General features: G+C 43.2%; 2 protein-coding genes and 1 long non-coding RNA gene across 3 annotated transcripts; 1 reads left to right on the top strand and 2 right to left on the bottom strand.

Annotated features, from left to right (window-relative positions):
- Positions 1 to 1,864: 1,864 nt before the first annotated feature.
- twist2 lies at positions 1,865 to 6,013 on the bottom strand. The gene is made up of 2 exons (XM_048979774.1): positions 5,251 to 6,013; positions 1,865 to 2,675 (listed from the first exon to the last, which is right to left on the bottom strand). The coding sequence occupies exon 1, from the start codon at positions 5,790 to 5,792 to the stop codon at positions 5,280 to 5,282; it is 513 nt and encodes a 170-aa protein (XP_048835731.1). The 5' UTR covers positions 5,793 to 6,013; the 3' UTR covers positions 1,865 to 2,675; positions 5,251 to 5,279.
- A 6,601-nt stretch (positions 6,014 to 12,614) lies between these two features.
- LOC125710277 (uncharacterized) lies at positions 12,615 to 14,051 on the top strand. The gene is made up of 3 exons (XR_007382948.1): positions 12,615 to 12,634; positions 13,705 to 13,752; positions 13,970 to 14,051. It is a non-coding gene; the product is annotated as an uncharacterized LOC125710277 (long non-coding RNA).
- A 2,903-nt stretch (positions 14,052 to 16,954) lies between these two features.
- On the bottom strand, positions 16,955 to 19,696 carry LOC125709882 (transcription factor 21). The gene is made up of 2 exons (XM_048978846.1): positions 18,396 to 19,696; positions 16,955 to 17,301 (listed from the first exon to the last, which is right to left on the bottom strand). The coding sequence occupies exons 1-2, from the start codon at positions 18,976 to 18,978 to the stop codon at positions 17,264 to 17,266; spliced, it is 621 nt and encodes a 206-aa protein (XP_048834803.1). The 5' UTR covers positions 18,979 to 19,696; the 3' UTR covers positions 16,955 to 17,263.
- Between the last annotated feature and the right edge of the window lie 6,733 nt (positions 19,697 to 26,429).

Raw genomic sequence — 26,429 nt, 5'->3', positions numbered from 1 at the left:
TAGGTAACCTGTGCAAGGTGTAACATTGTCCTGTTTCTTAGACTGACTTTGTGACATGGATACAGATGATTAAAATAGGCGCACCTGTCTGTAACCCTAACACTTCAGCTTGACGTGGTTTTAGGGGGTTTGGGATAGGAAATCACTCTCTTCTCCTATTGAGCTGTATAAATGGCTGCGGTGAGGATTAGGTTAAGCCTAAAATTAAGTGTGATTCTCTCCACGTGCCGGAGCTGCGGCGCTGGCAGTTTTGTTTTAGGTTTTTCATTTGGAAAATAGAACCTCAAGTCACCCCAGTCAAATTGTTAGAAACTTCAACTTTAACTAAAAGTCCTCAAACAACTACATCTTTTTGAGGCGAGTAAGGTATGAACCCTCGCTTTATCCATGTTACCGCTAATTAAAATTTTGTAGCTTTTTCCGTCTTTTTACGGGAAACATGTGTTGTCAGTACAACAGCGTAGCCGTAGCCCAAATCCCTTTACGATCGCTTTGGCCCGTAGGTAGAGAGCAGGGGTTGGGTTCAGTGAAATAACGAGTCACTATCAAAAGCGGTGCTATTTTAGAATTACAGTGCATCTGGATTAATGTACATTCTCATTTATTGATAAAGGAGCACGGTTCAGTGACTCCTTATTCTTACAGGTATATTTTATTAGTCGGTCTATGTTAGAGACCCCCCCAATTTAACTGGTTTATATATCGGTTTATTTTTCTACGTATAATTTATTATTACATTAGAGAGAAATATTAGGTTACTACATTGAAACTTGACATTAACGTATGACTGTCATACCAACTTGGAGTTTGAGAACACAAAATAGCCTAGGCCTATTGAAAAATATACTCTACTTATTAGACTGTTTATTCAACAACATGTGTAATAAATAATGACGTTTACCCTATTATGCAAGTATTATTATGTCAGTGATATTATGCCACGAGTTTAACCTAAGAAACGGCAAAAAAATGGACGTTAGCAATGGGATAGGCTGAATATTAGGACACAATTTTCTAATTAAAACATCTAATGTTTGCCTGTCGCCGAGGGAATTGCGGGGAGGGGGCAGCATGTCGGCAGTCTCACATCACCTACATCGGAACAGTGACGATATTAAAAGACTTGTAAATCACAGGCACAGGTGTTTCCTCCTAAATTCCAGACTCCTTTGCCAAGAAATCACATCTCTTATCTGCGTGGACATCCGTCTTTATTAATGCCGACCGTAACATCGCGGCCTCTCCTCCCGTTACTATTATCATTAACTGCGTCACCAAAAAAACATACATTTAAAGCCCTGCACACGTGTCCACTTCAATTGCTATGTTAATGCTCTTAGCCGGTTTCTCCAATGAAAGTATTTCCTTCTTTTGTTACGACGAAAATGCAGTAACCCACTGAAAGCCAAGAAGAAAGCTGTTTAGTTGTTTATTATTATTATTATTATTATTATTATTATTATTATTATTAATAACAATAATAATAATAAAAGTCATTGCGATGTTTGAATCGATCAGAAAGCTGATATTGCCGCTAAAGGCTCGCCTTGTAAAACCAAGGTGTCTGGTTTCCCCGCTTCATTCCCCCGTTTAAAGAACCAGCCCTCCCTAAGCCGAATAAAAAGTCTGCATCTGGTCCACTACGACCTAATGCCGTTTTATAACGGCGTATCCCTGTTCTAACAACAAAGCAGGGTCACCCATTTAGCTAACAGCACCTTTTGTTATCAGGAGGCGTAGGATGTATATTTTCCAAAAACGTGCCCCAAGTGTGATTTTACACATTGAAAACAAACATTCGACCGCCTTCCTGATAAGGATAAAAGCCACGACCTGCACTTCAAATATTTAGGCACAATAAGACTTTCCATTTTATTTTTATCTTTAATAGTGTGTTTCAGTGTCACAAAATGCCGGTACATGATATTTGAATGATTGCCAGACCGCTTGCATCAGCCTGCTAAACATTCACAAATGTAATTGCATGTAGTTCAGAGGCATCGTCGCTTCCCCCCACCCCCAGCACCACCGACCACCACGCCTCTTAAATCGAAAGGCCGTAGTATACCGTAGCTATACTAAGATCAGAATAGAATGTAGTGGAAAGCATCGTTCACTAGTTAATCTTATATACTATATAAATCAATTCACTGCTTTGGTTTGTTTAAAAATATTTCCTTTAATAAATTAGAAAACATGTACATTGGATTGAATACGGAAGTAATGCTGGAGAAAATGTTTTTCGCGTAGCTCAGATATTTCGATCTAAATTGCATTCGTCCCTTTAAAAGCTGCATGATACCTACATGTATGTACAATTTTATTAAAACATTTATATATAATTAAAGACAAACGGATGCCAATAAGACTTTTCGAAGAAAAAAAGAATCAATTCCTGAAAAAATCATGTACCTTTCTATAAGGGATAACACCGATTAGGGCGCAATCTGTGTGGCAGCACAATAAAATGGGAATACATTTAATTACTGTCTGTGACGGAAGGGGAGAAATTTAAATGTTCTCTTGCAGATCCACGGAGGTGCTCTGCTGCTCTCAGGATTGTCCCATGAATGTCCGGAGCAGGGCGAGGGCACAGCGCGTCTCTCCAACGTGTCCTTGAGGTTTTTTGGTTCTTGAACATTAATCCGTTTTCTTCAGATTTTGCAGTAAACAGTCTGCGGGTAGAAAAGGAGGAAATCCGTAAATCGGTTTGTCGAATTGTGTTCCGGTCTTTTTAATATCTCCGTCACAGTTAATTTATGGCTCGGGTAGGCCTAAGTGTCAGTTTCGTACTATGGTTACGAAGTTTCACTCGAGTTATGTAAGCTTGAATAGGTCTGTCTTCAATGGTAACGAATGTAGCAGTTTGAATAATCTGGGATATAATTCTTAATTAATACATTCAAGCTGCACATGAACTTCACATATCCTAATATACGGCGAATATAAGATATTTTACGCATGAATTACTAATTTGACATACATAGACCAATGTAAAGGTGCAAAAAAACGACGAACAACAAGAAATCCATGGGTAATTTATAAGCCAAAAGTATCGAGTCAATACAACGCAACGGTATATCTAAAACGAATAGTCCTATAATTAGTCATGGAAACCATCACAAACATTAACCCCAACAGACCGACTTCGATATTCCCTATATCCAATATAACGAAATTCTCTTGAGGTTGTATGCAAATATTTCATCCTGTACATTATTTGTTTTTTTTTTTGTAATGGTTTAACTAATAAAAATGATTTAACTCATCAAAATTTCCCAGCTAAATGCCAATTATGAAACAAGTAACCTAATCAGATTGCGTCTGATTTATTATTCCATGGTAGTAACAGAAGTTCTCCGTTTTTAAATGAGGGCAATTTTCTTAATTGCACTGTTAAAGAATAAGCTTTGGTTCCCAAAGGAGTATATGATCCAATGCATCGTCTCAGACCACCTTGAGATGCGTTTAATATAAATCAGCATCGCGCTGTTTGTTTTCCCTCGCCGAATAACCGGATGGCTCACACGGCATCAAAGCTACGCCGATGAACAGTGTTGTGTAGGGGTCAAGGAAAACAGGGCGCTCTCCTGAGACTAAATCAAACTGCAGTGTATTTGTTTTAGTGGGATGAGATACAATTACATTCACGTTGAGTTGTTCCGTCTAGGACGGCAGGATTTTTGGTTCGGTTCTGCTCAGTAGAAAGGGCCGCTGTGGGCCTGTTACTTTAATGTGTAACGGTAGCAGGCCTCCAGGTTTCTTACAGAACTGAGGTCTGATTAAACCAAAAGACCACTGCAATTCCTCTGATTTTTTTTTTATCCAGATGTAATTATCAACTGACGTGTTTCAAACGAGTATTGATATTTTGATCAGGAGAATTGAAACTAAAGTCTGAACTGCTTACTTTAAATCTATCTTATGGCGAGCTCAGATTTCTATGTTCCATTTTCAATAAAAAGAAATGATGTAACTCAGACTGAATGAATATCTTCAGATAATGCAGAGCGCAGATTTTAAAAGACGTTTTGTTGCTGATAGCGACTACTGGTTGCAATAAAGTCCGCCAAGGGGCTTCCAAAACACTAAAGCTCTCTTGACTACAGGCCAGTGGTGCTTTGCATGCACCTCTGTAATCAAACGCTGGTTAAGACTTTTTCCAATATCTAAAGGGCGTCCATTCCTGCGGTCCGCACACAGGAAAACGTTTCATTAGCAAACCAAATTATCCATGAGGGACAATTCGTGGTTAATGCCTCTCGATACAGCCCATGTTTCTCCCATGAACTGTAGTTTCCCTAAATCTGGTTAGAAATAGACATCAGTGAGGATTATCCCCCTAAAATTCACCACAAAATCTATATATTTCAGAACTGTCATGTTACTCCCTGGAAAATATTCCAGCCTGCAAGTCTTCCGAAGCCACATTTTATTGCGGCAGATTCACGGTATTTTTTAATGAGAACTTCCAGAGGGCTGTATATTCTGTGATATCGAGCCATCATTACCTGATATTTTCACTTACTTAGGCCTAGGCCTAATATGAATATAAACCTAGATTTATTTGTAATTACACGAAACACACTGTTATTTGTTACATTTGACCTCATTATACTTCACATGGGCTTTGGGTGTATTTTATGACTTTTAGTGAACTTTTTATGTCCGTCACATGGGCAGTTAGCCGTATGCCAAATGATTACAACAGAAATCATCTCACCCCTTACTGGTATGGTTTTGTATATTGACTTGGTAACGAACCATTATGTAACTGTTCAACTGTATCAGACTGCATGTCAAAGAAAATGAAACTATAACCTATTCTGGCCTCAAGATTTAAAAATGAAGGAATTTTTGTAATTAAAACTTGTGATGTAGCGCTAAACGACGACAAAAACAACAACAACAACAATAATAATAATAATAATAAATCATCTTATTGAGCTGTATCAAAGTAACCGTTTGTGTTCCCAAAATGTATCCTATTACTCTTTACGCCGTATTTGCGCTGCAGTCATTCATCAGAAAAATCAATGTTCTTATAATGTAATTTGCATTATATTCCTGCAGACAATATGCTAATACCGTTAATCAGAGTAATACCAACAGCAGTATAAAAACCAAATCCATGATATGTGATAAACACGTCACTTAAATTTGCTGCCTTCGGTACTGTCCTGTAATTATTCTTGTCTGACTATTATAGCCTGAGGTTATGAATTGGCCCTGGTCCACGCTGATACCTACCCCTCTGGCATTGCTGAGCACCTTCGCTGCTAATGGGACGCAGACATGGACCAGGCGCCTTCCATCCGCCACACGGAAAAAGCGTAACTCAGTCTTTCGTGGGCGACGTAGCTGCAGCTGGACATCTTGTTATCCATCTCGTCACTCTGTAGCACCTGATAAAGAAAGTCAATGTATCTAGACGCTAGCTTGAGCGTCTGAATTTTGCTGAGTTTATCCGAGGGCAGCGTGGGGATGATCTTCCGCAGAGAAGCGAACGCCTCGTTCAGAGACTGTGTCCTTTGCCTCTCCCGGACGTTGGCCAGGACCCTCTGGTTCTGCAGCTCCTCATAGGACTGCGTGCTGCTGGGACTGGGCTTCTTGCCCCGCTTGACGGAGCCCGGGCTGCCGTCTTCGCTCGGCTTCTTACTGTGCGTCCTCTTCCTCCCAAACCGCTTCTGCTGCCTGTCCAGCTCCTCCTCGCTGGTCACTACGCTATCCACTGGGGATACTGGAGAACTTGAGCTCTCTTCCATTTCTTTTTTAAAGAAATGAGAGGACATAGACAAAACAGCGTCCTCCACCTTAAAATCCTTTGCTGAAAACGATATCCTCTTCAGAAAGACTGCGTCCGATGAAGTCTCTTTCTCTCTTTTCTTACCCTCAGTGGAACGATCGGAATATGCCGCTTTGTACCGAAGGAGCACTTTGGCACGGCTTTTCCTCCCGCAGGAAGTTTTTTTGCTTAATTTCTTTGGAAACTTTATCCCAGTTTCAGATGCTAAATACATGTCTGTACGGAGGGGGTGGCAGCAAAGAAATCTGATTGGCCCACCAATAGACAGGAGGGACCAGTTTTAAATTACATTTAAACAAAATTATTTATTTATAATAACTACATCGTAACCCCTTTGATGTAATAGTATTCTTCTTTATTAAACACAACAGGCAGTTATTTAGTAGGCCTCTAATAATTATATATATATACGATTAATTGGCCTATTAATTAATAAGTGAACCGCTATTTTTTTAAGCACACATAACCCAAAGGAAAAAAAATAAATCAAGTATTTGTTGTACTTAACTGTTTTGGTATTTTCGAAAGACGCATGCTAATGAACGTCTGTATATTACCTTGTAAATTGACATTTATACGGTAATATACATTATATAGGCCTACATAGAATTATATGAAATAAGCCCAAATTCTGTATAGAATAGCCTACATCATCTGATTGTTGCATACTAAAGTGCATGTTTCGGATATTTATTGTATCCCAGAATTTTTAAATTCTAAAAATAAGTGATATAAAGAAGTAGGCCTACGCAGTCCATTATTATGTCTGAAATATAATTTTTACAAAAATAAAACGCTCTTTCTTCAATGAACAAGTGGTGTTATGTTAAAAGTTTACTTTTTTAGACAAATAAAAAGTCAACGTGCACTTCCCCAACCGTCAATGTCCATATTGTAAAAGTAAAACAGGAAGGAGTTAAGCTAACCGAAAGCCTCTAATGTTTCCACAGAGGCCCCCGGTGCACAAACACACGTGTTTTGTCAAGCTTCTACCTCTTGATATATGATGTCATGTTTTCTACGTACTGCACGGCACAGGTGGCTCTTATTACGGTTTGAATTATACGACGCCAGCTTCTCTGATCCCCTTGTCAGCTGGAGTTCCTGTTTAATCGGAGCCCGCTTACACTTATCTTTCTAAATTCCGCATCTTCTACCCCTCATTGTTTTTTTAAATTTCTTTGTTAGTAAAGTTGAGTTGATTAATCACAGAAAAATACGCACACATATCGGTACATGTACAAGAAAAATTAATTAATTAGCATTTTTAACATTGCATAAGTAAGTTACTTTATTTGGCAAACCTGGTTATTTTGTTTTCTTATCGGGTATAAAAGTAATTCAGCAAAACGTTGTTTTACTTATATAAATATATTAATTTATTACACAGCTGTCCATATGAACATTCTTCGGTTACTGCTTTTAATTTATTGTTTATTTATGAATAAACAAAAAAAAAAAGCGACAAGCTGAAGAAACAGTATCGAGCTGAATAATAGGCCTACATTTGTAATTTATGTTCGTTTTCCAGTCTGAAGACTCACATTCCACCTTTGAAATGTGATCATATTTATTAAATTTGGTTTCCTTTGATTAATTCCCACCTAAAGATGTTTAGAAAATATGTTATTATATCAAAAGATGATACAGCATTACAAATGATCTCGAAACCAAACAGACATTATAATACTTTTGTTTCGGGAGGGGAGAATTCTTTCTTTAACTAAGGATTCAATAATAAATGTTAGAATACATCTCTCAGCCTGACATATGCAACCAGAAACGACAAGATTGTATAAATAAATCGGGTGGTTTTGTTTGTTGTTATACTTTAAACAATTCTGTGATGCGATGCATTCTTCCTAAGCAAATTCCTTCGTACGGTACCAGCACCACGCATGCATCCAAACACGAACGCGCACACAGATTCACGCGCCCGTTTCCCGACGTCATGGCCTGACCCCCGACCCCTTGTCTCTAGTCGCGAATCCCCTCTTCTGTGTAACTTCTATAGAAGATGTTTTATGTTAAATTTCAATACGCGTGCATGTTCATTTGATGTCCTACGATTACAACAACTACTAATAATAATTATCACAATAATAATTGTCTTAATAATAACAATAGCGTTCCATCAGCCATGCTTTTTGGATGCCCAATAAAGAAAGCATTACGTTGACATTGTGGATAAATATCGCCCCTCATCTTGCGTATTGATAATCGCTTTCCTTTCCTCTCGCAGAGAGATCACACATGGCTCTGGGGCACGTGACCTGATCTGAGTGGCCGACGCGGTAAGTCGCCCTGCGCGGTTATTTCACGGTCCGGGCTGGTGGGACGGGGGCGGCCCAGATCTCGCCTGAGAGCCTCGGAGGAGACTCGCGCTAGATCAAAGTTGAGCGGGGCTGTAATTCAGCGCGGGTTCCTGTTCGTCTCTGACACGTCCAAATCAGGTCCACATGCAATAGGAATCTGTAATGAGCAGCGATGCAGTCGGAGCTGACACACCAGTTGGCAGGCCGTTTCAAGGTTGGTTTGAGACTAAAAGAAATAACGCAAGCGAAAGAGGAGGCTGTCAGCATGAAGAAGCGAAATTTACAGCCGTGGTTCAATTTTTATTAAGCGTTTGCGAAAAGGGGGAAAAAAACACAGCTTTGGATTCAGTTTGATTGGGTTTGTATGAGCAGTGCGATTAGACCTATAGAAGTGACAAGATATATAATGGTGATTGTGAAAGATGGTTATGATGGACCTGGCAGGAGCATCTGACATTTTATCATGAGAAATCATTCCAATGTGTGTGCGTGTCTGCATGGCCAAGGATCTGAAGTTCAACGCCTTTGTCAGAGAGACACAAGTATGTCAAGGAACTGAAAAATCCAAGGTGTACCAGTGTATGGAAGGTTTACCACGATAACTGAGAGGGATGCTGCTATTCCCATGCCCTACCCTGACACTTGGCACAACCACAAGCCTCTGATTGTTCTTCCTCTTCCTCCTGCTTCAGTTCTTTAATCCATCCCATTACCAAACTTCTCATGGCAGCACCATGGCTATTTTCGTGACTGTCACATAGCCGGCCCCGTGTTGTCCCACCAAGCCGCCAAGCGCAAACAAGCTGTTTGCCCCGCGACCCCGGGAATCGGCGCCAACGTGACGTCTTGAGAAGAAGCGGCCGAGTAAACACACCCCCCACTAAGGCTGCTGTTTGCTAATGCTACCTGTCTGTTGACACGTCCAACCTCAGAAAGTTCCAGCACAAAAGTGCTTTCGAGGTGCAGGCAGAAAGAATGAAGCCCTTATGATGACAAAACAGCTTCTCTCACTGACGAACTGGAGCCTGAACCGAACCTGGGTAGCTAATTGAATGACATAATCATTTCACACGATGGCATTTGCGCAGTTTATAAGCTGATGGTGTGATGTGGCTGATAGCTACAGGAAGATGCTTATTGTAACAGGTGCCCTAATGTGTGAAGCACTGGGAGGGCAAATTCGAAAAGGCGACTGGGACCAAGTACTGTTCTCTTGGGGGTTCTGACTTAGAACAGCTACATTAATGTATTCTCAATGTTCCATTTATGAGGAGCTCCTGAAATTCAGTTGTAGGACTTCACACAAGTTTCTCTGAGGAATTTAAAGCAGCTTGAAGTGTTTAGTTTGTTTAATGTGATGCAGATTTCACACACTCTGGGTCCCGGAGACCCATTTTTCACTGAGCATGGATGCGGCACCCATGGGGGACAGACAACGGGGTGCACATTCACCCACCCATACATCCATAGTCCATGTTCCCTTGTCCTTTGCAGGGTTGTGGGGGTCCAGAGCCTATCCTGGTGAATTGCACTTGCCAAATTGTCCATAGATGTCAATGTGTGTGAATGGTGTGAGTGGTCTGAGATGGGCTGCTGCCCCGTTCTGGATTATTCCCTGCCCCAAGCCCCCCCCCCCCCCAACAGCTTCCGGGGGCACACATGTAAAGCGTAATCCATGGGGATGCCCTGAGAAGGTTCTTTATTTATGTTCATGTCTACATTGATGGCTCCTTGAGCTTCACTCGTCGCAGGTTGAAATGCGCAATTCAGAATGTCTCACTACACACCAGCTTTAGTAGAAAGACACAGACATAAAGAAAACATCCAGACTTGCTTCCTTAAAATACATGTTTAAAAGCTGGTTACCGCAGAGTATCTGTGGTCATAGCAGCTCTGTTTACAATTTCTAGAATCTGGCAAAAATCTAGCTGCAATAAACAGGCCATGTCAACGGGGCTAATTAATTAAGCAAATGCAAGAACAAGCGGCCGTTGCTTCTGTAGCCAGTGGGGGGTCAAGGTCTGTACAGACCGCAAACACAGGAGTGCAATTAGAGCGGCTCTTGTTGCCCTGACGCTAAGGTTAGCCACACGCACCCTCCACTTCTCCATGCCCAGGGACCGGTGGCCAGATTCAGAGAAGGGGTCCTGGGCTAACACAGCCTGTTTGTTCGGCTAATTGGAGAGGCGTGGGGGGGGAGGGTGCAGGGGCAGGGGTGAGAGTGGCATAAACACGGAGGTGACATTTGCAGTAAACTGTCAAACCCACATGTCATCCACCTCCTGAGAGAGTTGGACACCATTAGCTGCCATGGGGTGGGGGTGGGAGAGAATCTGAACTGTCTGAGATGCGTGTATGTAGCTATTTGGGGGCAGCATGCGGCTCAGTGGGTTAGGATGCCATGCTTGTGAGCGGAAGGTCATCAGTTCGAATCCTGGGGTTAGCAGGGTTTTCACCGCGGACCCCCCAACTGCTCCAGCGACTGGCTGGCCCTGCCTGGTCAACTTTGCATTTCTTTGCTACTTTGCTAAAAGCCTCTGCTAAATAAGTGAATGTATGTTCTATAAGGCTCTAAGACAAAAATTTACTGGCTCGGCTCAAGAATGTTTAGCAACAGCCACTGATGTTGGTCTAGAACAGGGCTATTCAACTCTGGGACTTTGATTCCAAATCCAGGCCATGTTTTCATTGCTGACTCTGATTGGCCAGAGGCTTTACGCCCGACTCACAGGTGAAGGAAGGCTGGAAAATCAGCAGGGCTCAGACTTTGCTTTAGCACTGATCTACAAAGTATTATCGGGAGAGTACAGGACGGACTAACAGCTAAAGACCAATACGCTTCAGTGCCTTCACAGATCTGACTCATCTTTCTCCACAGGCTTCCAGAAGTAGCCGAGTGAGAGGTATTAGCATGAATCAAGAAGCTCATCGTCAGAAGGTCCGATTACAAGAAATCAGCTAGAACTCCAACACCATCTCACTCGATGTGAAAATGTGAGTCTTATGACCAGCAAAGCCCGTTTCCTGTGTCCACTTACCCCTCGCTGCTGTGCTGGAATGCCGGCACCCCCACTCACGGCCGTGGACCCCAGCCCGCTCTCTTGTCTCCATGGCCCGGGACAGCTTGTCAACCATGTTTATTTAGGCTCTTTGGTGAGTGTGGTTGTGGTGGGCACATTGAGAGCTGTAACTTCAATACAAGGAGGAAATGGCTGGAAATCCCAGCCGTGGTCTGGGAATGCCTCGGATCGGGATTCCCCACTGTGCCGCAACATCAGCGTTCCAAAAATGTACTGCAAAGGCAACAATATATTCGCCTCACACTAATATGAGCTATTAGCTGCGGGGGCAAACCAAAGCTTCGGGGGGAAGCACGATGATGAGAAAAGCAGATGATCAGGCATTTTACACGTAAGAGTCAGCTAGTGTCTGCCTGCGGTCTCTGGAAGTTTTCAGTATATTACAGTATTTACGGTATAAGTAATTTCTTTAAACACATATTTTTCACTCGTAAATGTACATTATTATCTGCATAAAATGTATTTCTTAAGGTATGTCTACAGTGTTAGTTTACATATACTGTCTTATTATATATAATAAACGTCAACGTAAAGATATTTACACATATCGTATTTAAATGTATAATATAATGCAACTGATTATTATTATTATTAGACTTCAGCACAGATGTAACCAGGTTAAACTAAGATAATTGTAGATAAACTACCAGTCTCACTCTAAGTGCACGATTCGCCCGGCAGCGGATGTCGCCTTTAAGGAAACATTCCAGTCCGTCTCACTAAAGTCCGCTACACAACTGACCGTGTTATAAGCAAGTTCATTCCAGTCATATTTCACATTTACACCAATAAACAAAGGCATGGCCCGTGCGTCTGACTCATTCCTCCCTATAGACACCTGTGGCGTGTGATGCAGGGTGTTTCTGCTATACCTACCGCTTTTCGTCTGCTTTTTGACCTTAGTCTCAATTTGGTACGGTACATTTCATGAAATCGTTACTGGACTAAAATGGGATCAGATTCCGTGAACGTACGATTTCGCGTGTTTCATTTTCAGATATCTTACACTTAAAACACCCGAAAGTTGTTGGTATAAGCATATATCGATCGTACCCTTTGTACTGTATCGTGTCTCTTACGGTTTCTTCAACGGCCCCTTGAATTATGAACTGCATTTTGTTGGAATCTTCACCAGTTCGGCAATCCAGGTTTCCTTCTTTCTTTATGCGGTATGTTACATGTAATCGCTTCATTTCGACGTGTTTCTGATAGCAGATATCCTAAAAATTCCGTTTTCACGGTATTCATTCTGCATTGAGCTCATCAGCTAGACGGAGACACGGAGGCGCAGGTGCAGAAACACAGCGCACATGTTTGCGGGTAATGCAATGAAACGCACAGGTGCGCATTTCCCAAAACGGCGCTCGTAAATCCAGTGAATTTATGGCCGACGCCGCGCTCGGATGCCTTGATCATGGGGGAGACCAACTGAGGTACAGCAATCTCGGCCTTATTGACAGACTGTCGCTCTGAGACTCATACGTAGGATAAACACCGACTGAAGGGGAAAGTTATTTCATCTGTCGTCTCCAAAAAATTTAAAGCGTCATCTGAAGAATACACATGTTTTAATAATGGCACATTTATATGTTTTATGTATTGCAATTCTGTGCAACCGGCGCGTGTCGAATTGCAAGCCTGGTGGAGCGCGGGGTTTGCTGCATTTTCGTCCAGCTGTGCTTCTTAAATGATTAACTCGTGATTTAATTGCAGAATGAAGAAATCGCGGGATTTTGATCATTTCAAAGAAAACACTTTGGTGAATGACGTGCTGTAGTTTGATAGCTTTTGTAAAGCTAAAACTTAATTTCATTTACCTCTGGCTCAACCCTTCTTCATTGTCATCCATTCTTTGTGCGGAATTAATTAACTTTCAACTTTGATCAAATACAGATTCATCAAGACCTAAGATTCAACAGGCCATATGCCTAATATATTACGATTCTCAGTATTATAGTACTGTAGTTTGTTCGAAATCTTTTCATAAATATTAAGTAAAGTTTCTTTGGATTTTAAATGCGGTTTTGCAAATACGAATAAATTTTTTGAAGAATATTGAACCTTAGCCAGCTATTGTATGAGGATTCCATAGAAATGGATAAGGTCGTGAATGCAGTTTAGTTTCTATATTTAGTTCAGTTTCATTTGAACATGTTGTTCCAATCTGTTCCTGTATTAAATTTCTCGAGAAAAAATATATAAAGGTGGGTGGTGCTCCTTGAGGATTTGACAAATTAAAGCTGGAATAATATCTTCCACTAGAGGGAAGCAATGGTCAATTTGCGCCGCGAAGCGGTACTACTAAGGTCGTCATTATTACTTCCAGTATCCATTGCCAACCATGAGGGCCACAGCTGCGCCTGATGATTGAATTAAAAACAGCGGCAGCATAAGTGATTTTGTTTAAACACTGCAAGACACATAGGCTCAAGAAAATCAAGCCAAAGCTATTCCGAGCCAAGCCAATTCCTCAGTGTTATTTTCTGTCCGCATCTATTTTCAGCCTCCCACACTCTGCATTTCCGCTGAGTGCGACCTGTACTCATTACAGGTAATAGTCTTTTCCCTGAAAGGACAGATCCATTCATTAATTTGTTTTTTCCCTCATATTTTTATTGATTATGTTTCACTAATTGTATTTTCTGCAATAAATGTACTGTTTTTTGCACAATAAAGTTTTAGTAATTAAATAGTTTTAAAGTAGTGATTATTAGTCTTTAATTAGTAATTTAAGTAGTTACTATGTGCAAATCTTTGTTTTCTTGCAGGTGAAGGATGCCCTGGCAGATTCAGGGGGACCAGCACTTGATTGGGGCCCTGAAATACGTAAAATCACACGTAAAATTGGACAGGGGGGCTCCAAGGTGACATTTTGCTAGGGGCTACACCTGCATCCCTGCATGTATCAGACAGTGAATAAAGTAACATGTTAGATAGCTTGAAGCTTCAAAGCTTCAGAGACAGTGTCACAGTGTTATGGTCTTCGGGGGGGGGGGGGGGGTTTGGATTCCGGGACCTCGCTGGTGGCATCTGTAGAGTGGCCAGCAGAGTAAGTCGTGGGACCAGCATCTCCCAGGGGGTGGGTGTCTCTGTCAGAGAGCGCAGAACATGTTACCCCAGGGAACACCCCGTAGTTTGCTGGAGCGCAGGATGCCATGCTGATGTAGTGACTGCCGCAGGACACCGTGTCAGCACAGGGCAGCTGGGATTGGATGGGGCTCCAGTGCATAAGCAGGGGAGCGAGGAGGTTGGAAAGGTCGCTGTGGAAACGCATGTGGAATGTGCAGCATTAGCGTGTTGTCGGAAAAGTTCATGGCCAGCCCTCGCACCCGAGCCATCCCAATGGCCCTCGCACCCCGTGGCCCTCGCACCCTAATGGCCCTCGCACCCGAGGCACCCCGATGGCCTTCCCCTGAATGATCGCCACTGCTCCTAATCCTTTCTGCTGAGGATTGTTAGTTCACATCTCACACCTGCAGTATAATAACACAAAAGTAAAATTGCAGACAGACACTTCAGAGTTTCAGTACAGTGAATGGCCACCAGGGGATGTCAACATCAAAATATGTTTCCGTTCTTGGCAGCGAAATGCATCTTCAGTCACTGCGATGACTGCTGCTAGTAGCTAGAGATGCCCACCTGTTAGAATGTGTCCTGTAAGTCAGTGCCAGTCAACATATTAGGTGACACAGGCAGCAACCCAGAGCGCCATCTTCTGAGGGGGCACCAACTTTGCATGCCTAGGGTACCACATGGGCTTCGACTGCACTGTTCTCAGTGCTTTCATTTGCCCTGTCTACATCTGTCTATAATTTGTCCTCTACAAACCCATCCAGGATCTGTCCCTTCCATACCTGTCCTGGGGTCTTTCCCCTCCATACCCAATCTGGGGATTGTCTCCTCCATACCCATTCTGGGGTCTGTCCCCTCCATGTCCATCCCGGGGTCTCTACCCCGCCATACCTGTCCTGGGGTCTTTCCCCTCCCTGCCCAATCTGGGGATTGTCCCCTCCATACCCATTCTGGGGTCAGTCCCCTCATGCCTGTCCTGTGGTCTGTCCCCTCCATGCCCATCCTGGGGTCTCTACCCCACCATACCTGCCCTGGGGTATATCCTCTCGATACCCGTCCTGGAGTCTCTACCCCTCCATTCCTGTCTTGGTGTATATCCGCTCGATACCCGTCCTGGAGTCTGTACTCTCCATGCCCATCCTGGGGTCTCTACCCCTCCATTTCTGTCTTGGTGTATATCTTCTCGATACCCGTCCTGGGGTCGGTCCCCTTCATACCCATCCTGGGATCTCTACCCCTCCATAGCTGTCCTGGGGTATATCCTCTCGATACCCATCCTGGGGTCGGTCCCCTTCATACCCATCCTGAGGTCTCTACCCCTCCATTCCTGTCCTGGGGTCTGTCCCCTCCATGCCCATCCTGGGGTCTCTACCCCGCCATACCTGTCCTGGGGTCTTTCCACTCCATACCCAATCTGGGGATTGTCTCCTCCATACCCATTCTGGGGTCTGTCCCCTCCATGTCCATCCTGGGGTCTCTACCCCGCCATTCCTGTCCTGGGGTATATCCTCTCGATACCCGTCCTGGGGTCGGTCCCCTTCATACCCATCCTGGGATCTCTACCCCTTCATAGCTGTCCTGGGGTATATCCTCTCGATACCCATCCTGGGGTCGGTCCCCTTCATACCCATCCTGAGGTCTCTACCCCTCCATTCCTGTCCTGGGGTATATCCTCTCGATACCCGTCCTGGAGTCTGTACTCTCCATGCCCATCCTGGGGTCTCTACCCCTCCATACCTGTCCTGGGGTATATCTTCTCGATACCCATCCTGGGATCGGTCCCCTTCATAACCATCCTGGGGTCTCTACCCCGCCATTCCTGTCCTGGGGTATATCCTCTCGATACCCGTCCTGGGGTCGGTCCCCTTCATACCCATCCTGGGATCTCTACCCCTCCATAGCTGTCCTGGGTATATCCTCTCGATACCCATCCTGGGGTCGGTCCCCTTCATACCCATCCTGAGGTCTCTACCCCTCCATTCCTGTCCTGGGGTATATCCTCTCGATACCCGTCCTGGAGTCTGTACTCTCCATGCCCATCCTGGGGTCTCTACCCCTCCATACCTGTCCTGGGGTATATCTTCTCGATACCCATCCTGGGGTCGGTCCCCTTCATAACCATCGTGGGGTCTCTACCCCTCCATACCTGTCCTGGGGTATATCTTCTCGATACCCATCCTGGGGTCGGTCCCCTTCATAACCATCCTTGCATCTGTCCCCTCCAGCTTGTCCTCTTCATTCCCACAGGATCTAAAAGCTTTTTCATAATGGGGTCCTTAAGCTAACGGCGAGCACTGCTGTCACTGAGACCCACTGCACTGAGAGCCGGTTAGCTGCATGCTCAGCCTTGCCAGTGGATCCCACCTTCACACATCAGCACCTTGGCAGCACCTGAGCTTCCCCCGAGAAGCTTCCCGTGATCATGAAACGTGTACACTGGGGGCCGAAGCTGTAAAAAGCGCCATTAATTCCACTGTGTTAAGATGTCTTTTAATATATGTTAAGGAATAACTTCATCAAGCCGTAGCTTGTCCAGGTGTAGCCAGGAAAAAGAGGAGGAGGCGGAGGGATTTAAAAAGTCAAGTTTTATGGTAACTGGCAGAGGTACAAACAATTAAACACAAATAATAAATAATACATTTCAAACCATTAGATTTAATGAGTTTGTCACCAGTGTCACGTTTTCATAAAAAAAAATCCTAAATATACCTGTACAAATAAATACTACACCTTAGTCAGGTGACAAAGTGCACGCAGATCTGCAGTTAAGCGACTGAAGCTCAACACCATCCTCAAACAAATAACACATAGTGCGGGAAAGACTTTTCAGACCAGGTATGACACAAATGAGGATTGGATTTAAATTTAAACAGTCATTGAGGTACCGCACTCTGGGAAGCTTGCAGGTGACAGCCTGGCCCCACGGAATCTCGCAAGGTGGTCGGGGATGCAACTGCCAGCATTGCTGTCCTCCAGCCTGCCATGGTCTGCTAATCCCACTTTATCCAGGAGAGTCGGGCAGTCAGATCTGAAGTGAGCGGGGAGACAGAGCGAAGCGGGCACAAAAGCCCTGAATTAATTTTAATGACCGTTTAACAACTCACGCATTGAAGGAGGCCCCCACTCCCGTCCCGGTAAGGCACCCGGGGAATTGATTAATGAAAAACGCAGTGAGGAGCGGGAGACCACTTGAATCTCTGCAAAGGGACTGCGTCCCCTTTTTCCCCAAAGGGAAAGCCAAACATGCGACAGCTGTAAATAAGGCGAATAACGCACGTAAACAAAGGAGACTGTTTAAGGGCGACCGCAGCTCCTGTTTAAGTGAGAGAGGAACAGCGGGCAGCCAATCAGATAAGGAGATGCTGCGTAATATTAGCATATCCTATTATAAATCAATACATGATTTTTTTTGTTAAATGGCAGTTTAATGTGATACTTGAACACAATGAAGTCCGCGCTCGCGTTCGCAAAATGTTTTCTACGCCGACACGGCCATCAAAAGCACTTAGATATAAAGGGCATTTTATTGGCTCCAGCGTGTTAACATATCAATTGAATGCTTCGCTATATGGCTTTTATTGATTCGGCACAATGGCCCAGATTTTTTAAAGGTTTTCTACAATGTAGAAAAAAAACACACTCAAAACGCTGTTTGGGATCACTGTAAACTTCATTCATGATGTTGGGAAAGCAGTCCCATACAGTTCGTAGAAGCTGATGGGTTTCATGGCGTCATTTTTGCACCTGTTGTGGAAATAATCTCTTGAGTTTACAAAATGGATAAAATTACGCACATTCATCATGTTGTGTACACGACATTAAACGCTGGTACTATGTATATATGAGCTTGGTATAGAAGTTGATATATATTCCAGACGTGCATAGTAATGTATATCTGAGCTGTAATTATTGACATGCAGCAGAAATTTGATAAATTTCCATTGTTAGTTTTAAATCACGTACATCACATAAATGTATACAAAATTACTCTGCCGTCAAATGAGGTTTTTATACTAAAACCGTGAAGTGAAATCAATATCAAGCAAACAGCTGAAGGCTTCATTTTATAATGGACGTGGGTTTTGTGATTTTTATTGCGTGCATTCTAAAATAATGACTTACCACTTGTGTTCCATACAGCATTGGTTTGATTTTTGTACCCGTTCTTCATTAATTCGTCCACGTATGACTTGGGATCGCATCCGGACAGGAGTATCTCTCTCAGCAGGGCGATGTAGGCGATGGCCAGTCTCAGAGTGTCTATCTTGGAGAGACGTTTCTCGTACGGGAAGGTTGGCACATGGCACCGGAGTTCCTCGAATGCTGAGTTGATGTTCAGCATCCTCTTCCGCTCTCGGATGTTGGCTGCATGTCGCTGCACCTTGTATGGGTGGTGCGGCGCCGCGCGATGCTGCCTGCGCCGGGCGACCTCGTGGGGCTCGTCCGCAGGGGAGCTGTCCGCTTCAGCACCGGCTCCCAGCTGTGGGGAGTGCGAGTCCAAGTCGGCGAAGGTCAGCTGTGCATCAGGGAACACCGACTGGGAGCCGCCGAAGCCGGACCAAGGGGACAGCTGCTCGGTCCCCGTCGTGCAGTCAAACAGCAAACTGTCCAGCTGGGACTGAAACTGGAAATTGGGGTCCATTTGTCCCCAGAAGGCGAAATCTGCCGCGTTGTCTTGGTCAAGATCAAAAAACAGGTCCTCCATTTCAACTGAGATTAATAACTTGATTTATGAGTATACAATTAGACCGTGCAGTTAAGTTTGAGGTTAAACTATGAATCTTAAAATGTTTCGATATATTCAATATGGAAATGGCGGCTGGATCAGAATAACGCAAAGGCCCTAAGCCAGCAGGTTACATGCCTGGGAGGCATGTGTGTATGACTTAATACTGGTTCCGTCGTGGAGATTAAATAGTTCTGGGTAGTCCAGATCTTGTACTGGGGACTGTTTACGTCCATTCACATAATTGAAAGGGAGCCCATTAGGACACGTACGCTCTCTTAATAGATTACCCATTGCTAGCTAATAAATAGAGACCAGTACAAAGAAATTCGGAGAGATCAACGGCGAACAAAGCCGCGCGTTTAATTATAACGGTAATTTTTCCTTGCATGTGCCCAAGAAGCGTTCCAGCTTTAGCAATATTTACAAAAAAAGGTGCTTTCGCACTTTGCACTTTTTCCTTGGCACGGTGCTGCTGGAGAATGAATAGAGACGCTGTAAAAATTAATTAGTGCTCAAGAAAGGCTGGACAATAGTGCCAGAAACATATGATGGCGCGTCTTTATTCTAACCCCAAGTAACATGAATTTAAAACAAGGTTACGTTTTAAGTGCTGAATTGATTAAAATAAATTACCAGTCTCAATGTAATCTTGTAGAAAGAATAGCTTTCAGCTGATTAACCAATGTTCCTTTAAAGTAGGTGCTATGTGATTAAATGATTATTTCATAATCGGAAGGACAATATTGACAGCCTGTTCCGTGCAGGTAGTACTGCAGATCAGTCGGGCTATCTGTCTTTTTTATCATAATAATATCGGGCCATGATATTTGCATATCTAAGTATCTATAAATATCTTATTGTAGTTGTCAAAATAGCTTGTCTTTTGTACGTTTCTAGCTCAGGTTTATATCTCGATGGACTTCTAAAATGAATTTCAGCGATACTTTGTGTCACACTAAATCCACACTTCGGTCCCAAATTTTTAAATATAATAACTTGGAATACAACAGACGCGCATGTTGACAAGACTTTAATTAGAGCCGATATAATTAAATGTTTTGTATACATTTTGAAGACAGTTTTGGCAGGGCGGCACACACTGTTATTTGGCAGATCAGTTTAAATTTCCTGACATACGGTTTCCATTACGTTCACAAAGCGATGCATGTTGAAAAGGAGCGTCTGGTGTTCAGAGACGCATCTTTCTTCTCTCCGAGTTCAAGACCTGGAAGACTGGTGGCGAGGCGGGATCATATTCCGAATCGTCGATGTTATTTCTGATCATCAAAGAGATGCAGGATCAGAGGAGCGATATGTACACAAAGACCTGGACGATGGCTGCCCAATTAACCAAAAATGTTGCCAGTAACCCTTGTTTGGTCTACTGTAATTTATACTCGGCGCGTAAAAATGTCCTGCGCCTAACTTTCCGTCGTAAAGATCTTTTAATTAAAACTTCAGTAAGCAGGTAGTGTTCTGGTATTACTGAAATTGGGGGTGATTACCCATCTCTGTCACAAATATAGTTTAAGAGGTTTCCATGGTTTAACAGGGTGTTTAAATAATCGCTTCTGTTTAAGTCCTCGCAGATGTTTAACACGTGACAGCTGTGCCGCGTGGTACTGGAGCACCAAGGAAACGACACATTAATATGAATTAAAATGCCATTTTATTGACATTTATTCGCCGCTATATCGGCATTATTTGCTTGTTCGTTTCCCGTCTCTTTTGTAAAACTGTAGTTTTTATTTACATGAATGAATCACGATGGCTTAGTTTTCTGTAATTTGAAATCTCTCCATAAACTGCCACAAGACTTAGGACGTGTTGTGGAAATACCATTTAAATGGTATGTACACGGCTACATAAACATAGGAGTAGACCTAATATTTTGAAAGACATAATGTACTAAAATATAGCTTAATCCGTTATAAATTATGCGTATAGGCCTGTAATTAATTTAACGTATAATAGTATTAGGCTGCATTTTTAATTATGCTGAAATGATTCGATATATTATTTGCTCCCTTTCAGATAAATTTTATTCGATTTCAAATTTAAATGTAGGTTTACTTCATCACGTGACATCTCTTCCGGTTAGTTGTTGAATCTTGATATGGAATTATTTAAAATGGAATTATTTTTTTAAATTTCTGTATTGGTCTTGCATTTTTGTCTTGGTCATCTTAGTTTTACAGCCTTGGGATGCCATAAAAACTTGGAGGGAAGAAAAATGACTGCGTAGACCTCGCAGAAAAGGAAAATATTTCGTAATTCATGTGAAAACGGGTAAACAGTAGGTTATTTACGTCAGTTCTTTTTTTCCTGCTAAATTATCAAAACGCATTTTCCAGAAGATTCGTAATATGCTATATTATTATTTTGCATAAACATAAAAATTCAAATAATTCTCGATGCACTATAGTAATTTTTTACTCAAGTATTTTTTTCCCTTTGATATAGCTTTTGTCACTGTAATTTTGTTTAAATTAATTTTAAAATATTACACGGATACAAAATTATACGCTTATATAAAGAGGTTATATGTGCCTACATCAGACAGAAATTAATATAACCTATTAATATGCATATTTAATGTATTACAGCTTGTAATTAATAACATCTGCTCTTAAGACCTGACACTCATTTACTTTGAGATCCTGGCTTGGGACGCTTCGGATAAGGCGCCTGTCAGAACCTTCTGCTTGTACGGGACAGCTGACACAAATGGCATTTGACGGAACTCTATAGTGCCGCCACTGTCAAACGCAGGTCCTGTGAAGCCCCAGCAGCTCATTAAACCCCCATAGCTCTGTATACGTCGCTACACAGAGTTACTAACAAGCAAAGTGGTTATACTATATCACGATAGTTTCACAGTAGTGATGTGCTTTCAGGTTTTAGATATATATTAATATAAAAATTTCTATAGCCAAAGTAAAACAATCCAAGGACGTGATGAATTTAGACAGTGCCCAACATAAAGGATTTAATATCGGAGTTAAAATCATAGTTAAAATCTGTATTTCGATCCAAATAAGAGCAAAAGCGTTAAACATCCAAAAAAAAAAAAAAACGAATACATTTGTATGCAGTCACACGCTTCGAATTTTTGAAAACTGAAGCTACAATAAAAAGATAAAATACAAACCAAAGTATTCCTGCTTATAATATTTAAATAACACCTCAGATAATTTTCATAATTAAAAATATAAGCCCAGTTTTAGTTACAGATTGAAATGAAAATTAAATGTCAAAAAAGCCACACGTTAAAATATTTGCCACTTGTTTAAACCTGCTTCAAATTATGCTTTGTTACACATTTCGTTGAATTTTGGAGTTATTTGCACCTAAAAACGGGAAGGACGGCTATAAGAGACCCGAGCCCGCATAGTGATTGCAGCAAAATCGAGGCTAATGCTTTTTATCTGTGTATAAATGTTTTCCTTGAAAGCGGTTTTAACACAAGCTCCCCCCTTTCAACAAATCTCAGAAGGTTTGCAATAAGTGGGATTCCGTTGTGGCGAGTAATCGCTCAGAAATGTGTCACAAGGGTGGCCCTGGCGACAGCCTAAGGCAGCATGCGACCGCAAAGCGCAGGATGCGGTCGCCAGCCTCTGGCGCGACTATTAAAGAGGCGCTATAAGTTCCGCACATATTTCTTTCAACAGACCAGAAGATGCGTGGTAAATCTTACACGTTTTGCACGCCGTTCTTTTCATTTCTGTACTGTTTTCAGCTCGGTCATATGAACAGAGTTAGGCTGGTCGTCTGCACAGTTTAAAATTCTCCTCCAGCGCGTATATATGGCTATTGACCGAGCGCTTTGGTATCACTTTGTCATTTAAAATTTATATTGAAACAAATTTAAACATCCAAACGCTGTACTAGAGTAAAACAAATCCTTCTTTTTCAATGGCTGTAGACTTGGTTAAGTGGTTGATGAAAAATCTCGGTCAGTGATGATATAATAGTACCGTCAGCATCACGTTGTTACTCATAAATATTTCTCATAAATATTTTGTCAACCCTGGAAATTTTTGGGACACTTTGCATCCAATTATTCCTTCCTTGATTCAAGAATGACGACAGTCCGTGCTGTATGTCTTTTGGGACACTCTTTCCACCTCTGGAAAAGACATCGGTCCCATTAAATCTTTTGCTTAGCCCCTTGTCCCCAGAGTTGGGCCAGAAGCCCACAGGAGCGCGAGGGGGGAGTTCAGGACCCCGCCGCCCCCTTAATGAAGACAGGAATATGTTCTTTGCATTCAGGGAGTGTGCCCATTGTCACCCTGCTGTCTGTGTGTCATGTGAGCACTGAGCACTGAGACTGTGTGATGGTCATGATCAGGGGCCAAAGGACTGGGGGGAAAGGGGGTGAAGACCTGCACATCTCACCTCAGGCTGGAGATTGAGGGGATCCTCCAGGACTGGGGGGGTCCCATCACCAGGGTGACCGGTGGGCTGATGTTGTCACCCCGTCATACATCCAGGCTTTGTTAGACCTTTGCCGCCCCCCAAGTGGGGCCAATATACAAGAGGTCAAACCCCGCAGAGAGAGAGATGAGCATGTCAGCCTAGTGGCTGTGTCCACTTTTTAATGATGTCCTACTGCATTGTTTTCTTCTAAAATTAGGGACTTTTCCTCCTAAAGAGTTACAAAGATCATTTGATAATATATTTGAGGAAGGCAAGAAGAGTGGACGTTCCTATTGATGTTACAAAGACTACAGCTTGCTGATATCCATCATGAAAACATGCTGAATTCCAGTAACACTGCATCTTGTTTCTTTGCTCACATGAGTGTCGCTTGCTGCAGATTGCCCATCGAGGGCTACTTAGATATCACACAAAATCACTTCAGGGTCATCACTTTCCAGTATCTGAGCTGGATCTGACGGGACCATCTTGGGCGATGGCCCACACTGGCCTACGGTACACCGATATGAGTTGTGGAGAATCCTAATAAGATTGAGGCTAAGTAATGCTAGGTCTGACCGCAAGCATAGTTTCCTTGGTTACCATGCCACTGGTCCATCACCACTGACAGGGAGCGATGACTCGGCGATCCTCGCTGGCCAAGATTCTGAGTCATGGCACGTTGTGGAAATAGCAGCAGAGGAAGCATGCTGTGCCACCACAAAACTGGAATTACAGTGCCTTTCTGGTTTTTGTTTTTACTGATCCAGCATCAGTTTGGGATTCTGTTTTTTCCGTTTTAAAAACGTTGAAGGAAAAAGCCCTCAGCCGTAGTTACCACTTCATACATTTGTTGTGGAAAAGTTTATTATGGTAAGTAATTGAAAACACTTACCTTTTAAAGGGTATGACGAAGGAGGGGAAAAAAGTCCTCCGTCACAGTGGCAGAAGGGCTTCCGGCTGTCAGCTGATGTCGAGAAAGATTCCTGCACAGTATGGGAGTCATACTGGTGCCAGAGATGCATAAAATAGAAAGAGTCAGGGGTGGGGGGGGGGGGGGGGGGGGAGAGATACGGTCAAATGTGTAAAGCCAGTTTCAAAGACGTGGTAATTCTTCTGTTCACATTTTCCCCTTGAAGTTTGCAGCTCCAGTCCGAGGTCGAGTCACAGAGATAGATGACGGCTGCAGCGCAGCACCTCTGGCCGGCGAATTCCTTCAGCACGTCAGGCATTGCAGTGGAAGGCGTGGAGCAGCTCTTTTGTACACAGTGCCTATCTGCGAACGTGCCGCTAAGTACAGAAAAGTAATTATCTTTCCCCAGGCACCTTCCTCCGTGTGTTGGGAGCAGCTACACTCTGTGACATATTCCTGATCACATCTGTATCTATTGGACCCAACTTCTCAAAGACAGAATACAATATTTATGGTGTCTAATTGCATAATTTTTTTTTTGCAGGATTCTTAAGTGGTTTATATAAAGCCGTATAGCAAATACGAATAAAATTTGAAGCGAGACAAAAAGTATGATTCTATTTAAATAAATGGGTTGAGTGTAATTGCGCCTAAAAGCAGAACCGGGATGGCGAAGGTTGCAGAATGAGAGTGACGGTCTGACACTTCCACGCGTGAAACCACTTCTCTGTACCTCACGGACACATCCGTCCCTCAGCGCCCACGCAAGCTCCCCCGCCCCAGGCCAAAGAGCCTTTTTGAAAGACACACTAAGAAACAGCAATAAATTAATGCAGCCCCAGTAGGAGAGAAGCCACTGCTCTGGTTCTCTCCGGCGCTCACATTCGAAAGTGATTAAATGTGGTCTCTGTGAAGCAGGCGGCTGGCAGGGCGCCCGTGCCTGATGTGAGAGGGGCGTCCCCGGAACAGTGTGGGCGGCAGTCAGGCCCCACCAGGGTGACATGGAGACATTTGCACTTCGGGATAGGCGGTCAGGGCACGTGTTCTGCAAAGGTGAGAAGGGTCAGGGCTGGGGAGAAGGCGCATCTGTGATGGTGGGTGGAGTTTGGACACCGTACCGCCGTTGGTGCTGTGTGGCAGAAGGACAGTGGGCATACCACAGTGCCAAAAACCCTGAGCTCCTGTCACGTAGTGAAGCCTGAAGTCTAAAGTCATTATTAAGTTAATTAGCGGGTACTTTCACCCAGAGGACAGCTCGATTATTAATGCTGTGTTGGTTATAGACGGGCTGGGAGTTTGCGGAACGTGGGCTGATTTGGTTCTGTACTGCAGGGCATAGAAATAATGCAATGAATCAATAACTACTGAAGAGGGAAGTTTCTAGGAACTTGTCATGGTCTCATTGTCTCATTATAAGTTCTGAGTCTTTGTAGAGTTGCAAAGAGCACCTTCATCACATAGAATAGGATGAACGTCATCGTGCGAGACAGCGGAAAAGATTGCTCACACGTATAATTATTATCATTTATTTGGTGACCGCTGAAGGAAGCAGCAAAGCGAGGCAGTGCCACCCAAGCCTTGTTCCCGGCTCCTTCCGTGACGGTGAACCTAAATCCTCAATTTGCTCCTCAAAGGTGCAGCAGAGTCCTGCCTTGCTGGCGCCGTTTCCCGTGGGTTGAAGCTGCATGATTAGGGAAGATGTCATTTGAGGAAGTCTGCATGCACAGAAGATTATATGAAACAGATTACTAAACATAAACACTAATCAGAAGGAGAGGAAACAGGAAATAAGATTCTAGAAAGTGCTTCCATGAATGACTAATAAGAACAGTGAGCCACTGTGTTTCGCAAAGAGCATGCAGATAAAACGGACAGGTTCTGCAGTTCCATGGTCTCGTTCCTTCACATGCCGGTGGGGTGCTAGTCCAGCTCTCCCCCCCCCCCCGAGTGGCTACTTCAATGGCCCCACGTCTCTTCCTTCCGTCCCTGAAGGATGGTGTCGTAATAGCACACTACCGCCCTACCCCACATCTTTCAAAATAAAAAAAAACATGTAAATCTTTGTGTGCTGTAGAAACCTTTTGTAAAAGACCAT

This window comes from Brienomyrus brachyistius, chromosome 16 (assembly GCF_023856365.1).
Source record: "Brienomyrus brachyistius isolate T26 chromosome 16, BBRACH_0.4, whole genome shotgun sequence".
Classification (NCBI taxonomy): Eukaryota; Metazoa; Chordata; class Actinopteri; order Osteoglossiformes; family Mormyridae; genus Brienomyrus; species Brienomyrus brachyistius.
The sequence above is the reverse complement of the archived record's forward strand: the minus strand, read 5'-3'. Positions and strand labels throughout refer to the sequence as shown.

What these genes read in the sequence shown, in the direction of transcription:
- twist2 (XM_048979774.1), bottom strand. Translation starts at nt 5,792, where the DNA reads ATGTCCTCTCATTTCTTTAAAAAAGAAATGGAAGAGAGCTCAAGTTCT.
- LOC125709882 (XM_048978846.1), bottom strand. Translation starts at nt 18,978, where the DNA reads ATGGAGGACCTGTTTTTTGATCTTGACCAAGACAACGCGGCAGATTTC. An exon ending in TGCTGTATGGAACACAAGTG is followed by an intron (nt 17,302 to 18,395) that starts GTAAGTCATTAT and finishes CGCTCACTTCAG; the next exon opens with ATCTGACTGCCCGACTCTCC.